Source organism: Echinops telfairi, unplaced genomic scaffold (genome assembly GCF_000313985.2).
Source record: "Echinops telfairi isolate 266 unplaced genomic scaffold, ASM31398v2 ScPeMD7_7424;HRSCAF=8462, whole genome shotgun sequence".
Taxonomy (NCBI): domain Eukaryota; kingdom Metazoa; phylum Chordata; class Mammalia; order Afrosoricida; family Tenrecidae; genus Echinops; species Echinops telfairi.
In genome coordinates this window covers 89,900,690-89,907,852 of record NW_022111324.1, presented here as the reverse complement: position 1 = coordinate 89,907,852, position 7,163 = coordinate 89,900,690, and the positions used below count along the sequence as shown (strand labels likewise).

General features: G+C 37.6%; 1 protein-coding gene across 6 annotated transcripts in view; it reads left to right on the top strand.

The window, feature by feature from the left end:
* Positions 1-7,163, top strand: part of SIPA1L2 (signal induced proliferation associated 1 like 2) — a 214,692-nt gene that overhangs the window by 121,356 nt on the left and 86,173 nt on the right. For all 6 annotated transcript variants that reach the window (XM_045297903.1, XM_004712174.2, XM_045297905.1 and 3 more), the window contains exon 7: positions 5,622-5,779. In XM_045297903.1, coding sequence (XP_045153838.1) covers positions 5,622-5,779 — 158 coding nt within the window. The remainder of the gene's footprint in view (positions 1-5,621; positions 5,780-7,163) is intronic.

Sequence of the window (7,163 nt, the reverse complement as noted above, 5' to 3'; positions counted from 1 at the left end):
AAAAAAAAAAGAAAAAAGTATTCTGATGAAACGGATGTAAACGTTAAATATTTTAAAGACGAGAGGGGAATCACTAATTCTGTAATATTATTTTTCCTTGATCATTTAAATTACCAATATTTTGCTGCTCATGAGTTGTCAGAGAATGTTCTGTTTGTAGATGAATGATGCCCTTGTGTGATCTTGCTACATGTACTTTTCAAATTTGCTGTGAGTTGTACTAACTCGTGAACTCTTATCAAATCTCTAACTTACCACATTTGTGCCCACAAATTATGTCAGAATCAAGATGACATAGTGGTTATATATTGGGCTGCTAACCAAAAGGTCATCAGTTCAACACCACCACGGAGAGAAAGATAAAGCTTTCTATTTCTCTAATGAGTTACAGTCTCTAAAACCCACAGTGGCAATTCCGTCCTGTCCTCTGTGAGTCAGAGTTGACTTGAGGGCAGTGTTTCTGAAGGACCAGCTGAATTAGTGAATACAGTTTGAAAGCACAGAAGTTAGCAAAGTTCACTTATCTATATCTGAACTCTACCTGTAACCTTGGCCTCATTAGCCCCACTGTTTCTGAACTATTTGAGTGGCCCAGACTTGTGTACATTAGATCTCATTTCTTATGTTTGTTCTCATAATAAACCCAGCTGAAAGCTGATTCCAAGAAAGATTAAGCATTTTTCGAGAGTTCACCAAAGTTTAATCTATGGAATATCTCTAACATTAATAAAGGGAAACCAAGCAGACTCAGGGAATGATAAGAAGCCGTGCTCCATTAGAACCAGTTTGGCAGTTAAAACCACTTTCCCAGCACTGACTCCTGGTGAGGTTCTACTTTGCATACTCTGTAGACAATTCTTGTTTACAGGATCAGGGATGTTATCAGTGGAAACAATTTTACAAATTAACTGGTCTGGTGGTTTTCAACTTACACTTTGGCAGAAAACTCTTCCTTCAAACTTCGGTCTATTAAATAGATAAGGAAGCACAGAGCCTAGCACATAGTAAACTTCTCTATTTTTAATACTTGCTAAAAGTTGGAACTGCTCTGTTGGGCAGGGTATCAGACTCCTATAGAGTTATCTAAAGATTACATTAGATATTACATTCGAGAATTACTGGTTTTACTTTAGTTCAACCTCTTCCATGTATAGAAACTCAATGAGAAGATTACAATCTAAGGACCAAGGACTAGACCTTGTGATTGATTTGATGGAATATAATTAAATTTTTTTACTAAGTTCTGAGTTCATCTTTTAGAATTTTCAACCTTGAAAGATAATCATTAAATAATGCAATTTTCTCTTTGGCCAAAGCTAGATAAATTTCAGATGTTGCCTCTTTCTAAAAATAAAAGACCCTGACCAGCCTTCTCTGGCTTCAAATTAGCTCTCTTCCTTTAGCTTCACTCAGAGAAAGCTGCTGCTTCCAGTGCCTGATTCCCCCACCCCACTCCATAATTATTTTTTATTAAGTTAAAAAATATTATTACAAATGAATTGTGCTCTGTATGTGGAAGGGAATAGGTACAGCCCAGGTGAACTGTATGCATTACTTAATCCAGCTAAATGTGTCTGCCCGACAGTGGTTTGTTTCATTTGCTTCTGGTTGTTGCACAAGAATCAAAACTGGTCCTGCAAAACCCTTAAGTCTGCTTCAGATAGGGGGAACCGATGACAAGGATCAACATATGACCGCCTCCCTGGGGGACGGACAACAGAAAAGTGGGTGAAGGGAGACTTCAGACAGTGTAAGATATGACAAAATAATAATTTATAAAGTATCAAGGGTTCATGAGGGAGGGGGGAGCGGGGAGGGAGGGGAAAATGAGGAGCTGATGCCCGGGGCTTAAGTGGAGAGCAAATGTTTTGAGAATGATGAGGGCAATGAATGTACAAATGTGCTTTACACAATGGATGTATGTATGCATTGTGGTAAGAGTTGTATGAGCCCCCAATCAAATGATTTAAAAAAAAGTCTGCTCAAGGAACTGAGAATAGATCTGAAAGTGGCTATTTCTGTAGCACCTGTAAGCTTTGCCTGTGGGAGTGGGTGAAGAATCACATTTTCACTTTCCTTGTCATAACAAGAGCTTATTCCTGTTTCACAGTATAAATCAGGTGTTGGAAATCCAGTAGAATTGACTGTGTAATACATTACATATTGAATATGTAATACATTACATATTAATTCACTCTTGTAGTTGAATACACTCAGCTTTTTTCCCCTCTTGGAGCTGAAAGTGTTATGAGTAGTAGAGAAAAGACTGACAGCCTTAGATGAAGGCATTTTAAAAATATCACAAAGGTTTTAATGCCAGAGAGATGTTGGTAACTGGACATATTTCTCCTCATGATTGTTGGATTACATTTGTTTACTTTGCCTCACCTTTGCCTCTTCCACTTCTGGGCTCTATGCAGAGTATCATTGGTTATATAAAAAACATAACTAAATGCTATAGGAAACAACTTTATCAAGGAATTATTTAAGCAATTTAATGCTTGGCATACATATTTTTAAAATTCAATAAATATTGACCAAAGGGTTAATTTTTATTTTATTGTCCTTCAAATAGATTTATGCTTTATTTTTTATTATGGTCTATGGTTACATAATATGATTAATGTAATAATGTAATAAGTATTACCAAATTGCATATCTAAAATATTGACTTGGCAAATGTGTTCACAACAATACAACTGTTTTGAAACTCAAACTCAGAAAATAATAGGTTTTATATTTCTTAATGAATCCCTTCCCTCGCTGTTTTGTTCTTTTCCCCCCTGCAAAGCATACTGTGTGACCATGGTTGGGTTAACAAAACTATCCTATAAACATTTTGGCCCATTAAACAAAAGGAAAGAATATACTTAAAAAGGAAAAAAAAAAACCACTTTGGACTGTTGTCAAGGTTACCAGTTTCCTTCAACATGCATTTTAAATATTCCTATGATGCAGGAGAGAAGAGGGTCCAACTTTTTTCTTCCAGAAGAAAAGAAATTGGAAAAGAATGGGTAGCTTTCCAATGTGCTACTACAGCAATGGCAACCAAAAAGGTGTGCTCCTGAGTCAGCCTAAGCCCTAGGTGCATGATTGAGAAGCTGGCAGGCACAAAGTAACAACCCGCCGTCCACCAGGCCAGGAGGAGCCACGGACTCACGTCCTGGCCTTGACCATTGTCAACTTAGTTTTCCTGCAGGAAATCTCAGAATTCCTGTGTGAAGACTTCTTTAGGCTACAGATAGTTCATTGGCTCTGATGAATGATGTATGCTATAGATATTTCAAAACTCAGACAATAAGGGGCTTTTTGTACAAAATTTTACCTATGGGAACTCAGTAGGGATTTTCCAACATACAGATTTGGGATTTAACTGACATGTAAAGAACTCTGGAAGGATGCACATTTCACCCCCACTTCCCAGCGCTTTTACCATGCTAAATCACGAGTCAGGGGTCTGGCCATGATGTCCTTTCTGTTACCCTGTTTCAGAAGGCTTTAAAAGTGAAGGTTCTTTATAGTGAAGCTACCGGTATTTATGTTCCATAGGTGCCAGATCTAAACGATGACAGGAAGTGGTTATCTTTGCTTTGTTATTGCTAGTAAAGAGATAAACTACCTGAGATTTCCTGCAGTTATATCAACAACGTTTGTTGTTCTTCTTCTTCTATTGACATGTAATTCACATGTCACACAATTTAACAGCTCAATAGTATTAAAAAGAGCTTTGCAATCATCAAAGCAAATCAATTTTAGGACTTTTTTTTTTTCTCATACTTGTTGTTAGCTCTTTATTTCCCCCAACCTCCCCTGTCATGCCCCTAGGAAACTATTGTCTCTCTAGATATACCTATCCGGGATTTCATATACAGAAAACATAAAATCAAAACAATTAAAACAACAGCAACAACGACTCGACCAGGGATGGCCTTGCGATCATTCAGAGTACATTGTAGGGTGGATTACTACAGATGCCATTAGGTTAAAATGTGACACTCGGTCATTTTATCTGTTATGGTCTGCTTTCTTTCCAATTGGAGTTTTTCATATTAGCAACTCTTATAAAGATGATCGCATCTGTTAAAATTGAAGAGTTTTTGAGCATAGATACAATGTCTTCGCTTGCATATACGTATAGTGTCTCATATGCATATGTGGGCCTATTAGTGATATAATCAGAGGGAAGAGCTGATGACGATATTCATGTAGTTTTATTCAAACATATTCAAAAATGTAGTTTTTATTCAAACATATTCAAAAATGTAGTTTTATTCAAACATATTCAAAAATATATTAAAACATATATTTATTTCATATTTATTTAGTAAATTGAGTGCTGGGCCCTTCACGAGAAAGTAAGAAATCAAAACCTGCTCTTGCGAAGGTATGGCCTGATAGAGTTAAGTAGATTAGCATGTAGCACGGACTATGACTTCTGTGTCAGTCAGTGCAGGCGTAGGCTGATGTGTGGAACACCATTGCAGTATTGATAGGTTACTTTCAGATGAAACAATATCTAAGCTTGATACTCTAGTTTACAGCGGTTCTTAACCCGGGCGTCGAACAACCCTTTCACAGTGGCCGCCCAATTCATAGCAGTAGCACAATTACAGTTATGAAGTAGCAACGAAAATAATTTTATGGTTGTGGGGGGAGCGGTGGGTTGGTCGCCACAACATGAGGAACTGTATTAAAGGGTCACGGCATTGGGAAGGATGAGAGTCACTGGTCTAGGAGAAATGGATGGAGAAATGGATGGATTCCTGTCAGAGAGATTATTGAAAGTAAAGACTTGGTTAAAATGTTACTGCTGTGGGGTTCCTTCTTCCTGTTATGTTTGTGATTTATAAGATTATAGACTGGATTTTCTAGTTATTGCTCTAGTAGAATTCTATTTTTCTGAATTATATTTAAAGTGTCACATTTTGATTAATATATTCCAATGTATTGGTTACCAAAATAATTTCTATAATTTTTCCTGTGAAAATGAGTGTTATTACAGGAGCACAAAATGTACAAGTTAGGATTGGGCTTTATAATTTAATAGTCTAGAATTTTCAGCAGATCTGTAACTACCTTTGCGTTCAGTCTCCTCAAAAATGGAAGAGCTTAAACTATAACATTTTCTAAAATGCTTTGAACTCTAAAGTGCGATTATGTTAGGAGTGAAAAAAGAAGGCATTGGATAGGATTTAGATGAATAGGAAGGGAGCACAGTTGAGTTTTTTTCTTACATTTTATTGGGGGCTCTTACAGCTCTTTTAACAATCGATACATCAATTATAATAAGCACATTTGTACATATGTTGCCACAAATTGAATTTTAAAGTGAAATATAAACTTAAATATTTGATTTTCTTTCCATCAGTCTTTTGGATGCAGCTTATATTTCTTGTACCAAAGTTAGACTGATTAGCTACTGGGGAATTATTCTACTCTTCTACATACCTCCTCTAAATTAAAAGGTCATTTATATATCTGTCTATATATATTTTTCAGAACTCTACTTTTCTGAATAACTTCTAAATTGAAAGATGTATGAACTACCGGTAGTGGCATTTGTTTTGAGGAAAATCTTAATTATAACTCATGTGTGCATATGTTCACTTTCTTGACTACAGCTTCTAAGGAAAAGGCACATAGGAAATGACATCGTTACCATTGTCTTCCAAGAGCCCGGAGCACTTCCTTTTACTCCGAAAAGCATCCGGTCTCACTTTCAGCACGTCTTTGTCATTGTCAGAGTGCATAACCCATGTACGGAAAATGTGTGCTACAGGTGAGTCCCTGCCCCTTGCTCCACCGCTCTCCTCGGTCCACTGCAGCCAAGCAGCCTTTGTTTTCCCAGTTCTTATCTTACCAAAATAGCTTTGTGTTTCCAATTCCTACCTTGCTCCCAAAGTATTCTTTTTTTTTTTCTAATTATATTCTCCACTGCCATCATGAACTATTTTCTATGAGAAATAATTGCTTTCTTCCTGTCTTTGCCCCATTTGGTACCTACCTCTTCAACAAATTGCATTTAGCCCCTGCTGCATCCAGTAACTTAATTGGAAGCAACCTCTGAGTTGGATGATCTGGCCATTTGAGTGCTACTTTTAAGAGAAGTAATTATTGTTATTTGTGAAAATAAAATAAAATATTTCTTCTCATTTCAAAGTCTTGGAAGTACGAGACTGCCGCAAAAGGGAGTTGCCACTCTCTTTGATACTTTTAGGAAGCCCTGTAAGTGCCTTAGAACCAGAGCCTCCCACTGACATGGCTGCTTTCAGGCGTTACCTATTCTTCCTTATTCCTATTCTTCCTTATACAGTAACAACTTCACGGTCATGCAATGTAGGGTCTTGACAAAAAGAGTGCGCCTTTAATGCTAATAGACTTAGTACTCTGGATCTCAGTCCTACTTCTCAACCTCGGGCTTTGTGGGAGTTCCTTTGTTCTGCCCAGCCTTCCATTACTTGTCTTAAATTGAGGATCATAGTACACACTTCAGTGTTGCTATAAAGAATAAATACTGTAAATTATGCAAAACACCTATTAGAGTTCTTAGCACTTTTCAACTTCCTATTATAATCTTAAAAATAGAGGTTGAATATGAAAATGCCCCCGCAGGGTGTGCAGAGCATTGGTGCCCTGTGAGAAATTATCAGAGCCTCTGAAGACTAGTGAGCACACCTTCCTAAGGAAAAGCATCTGTAGTCAAAGACACCACGTCCTTATGCTAAACATTGCTCCCTTTCCCAGCCCATCTTGAAAGGGCACACAATATGAAAACTGAGGTTTCCCAGTCATTATGATACTTCAGATTCAACTTTTCCCCCAAAACAGTTTTATTGGCACATAAATTAATCATCTACCATTGAATAGTTCCATAGTTTCAATCATTTTCAAGGGGACTTGTCCAGTCACCACCACATCAATCTTAGAACATCTCCTCTCCACCCCTCACCCACGATGATTAAATTGCCTTTAAAATTAGTTGTGCAATCCCAATCAGTTCTAGTGCGCTGTTCCATTCACACCCTCATTATTTACTCCCAAGATCCCCTTTCCCTCCCTACTGGTCATTCCAAACCACCCCACGCCCAGCCCCGCCACTGCATTCCCCGTAACCCCTCCTCCTATCAGTTATTATCATTATGTATCCACTCCCCCTGTGCTGC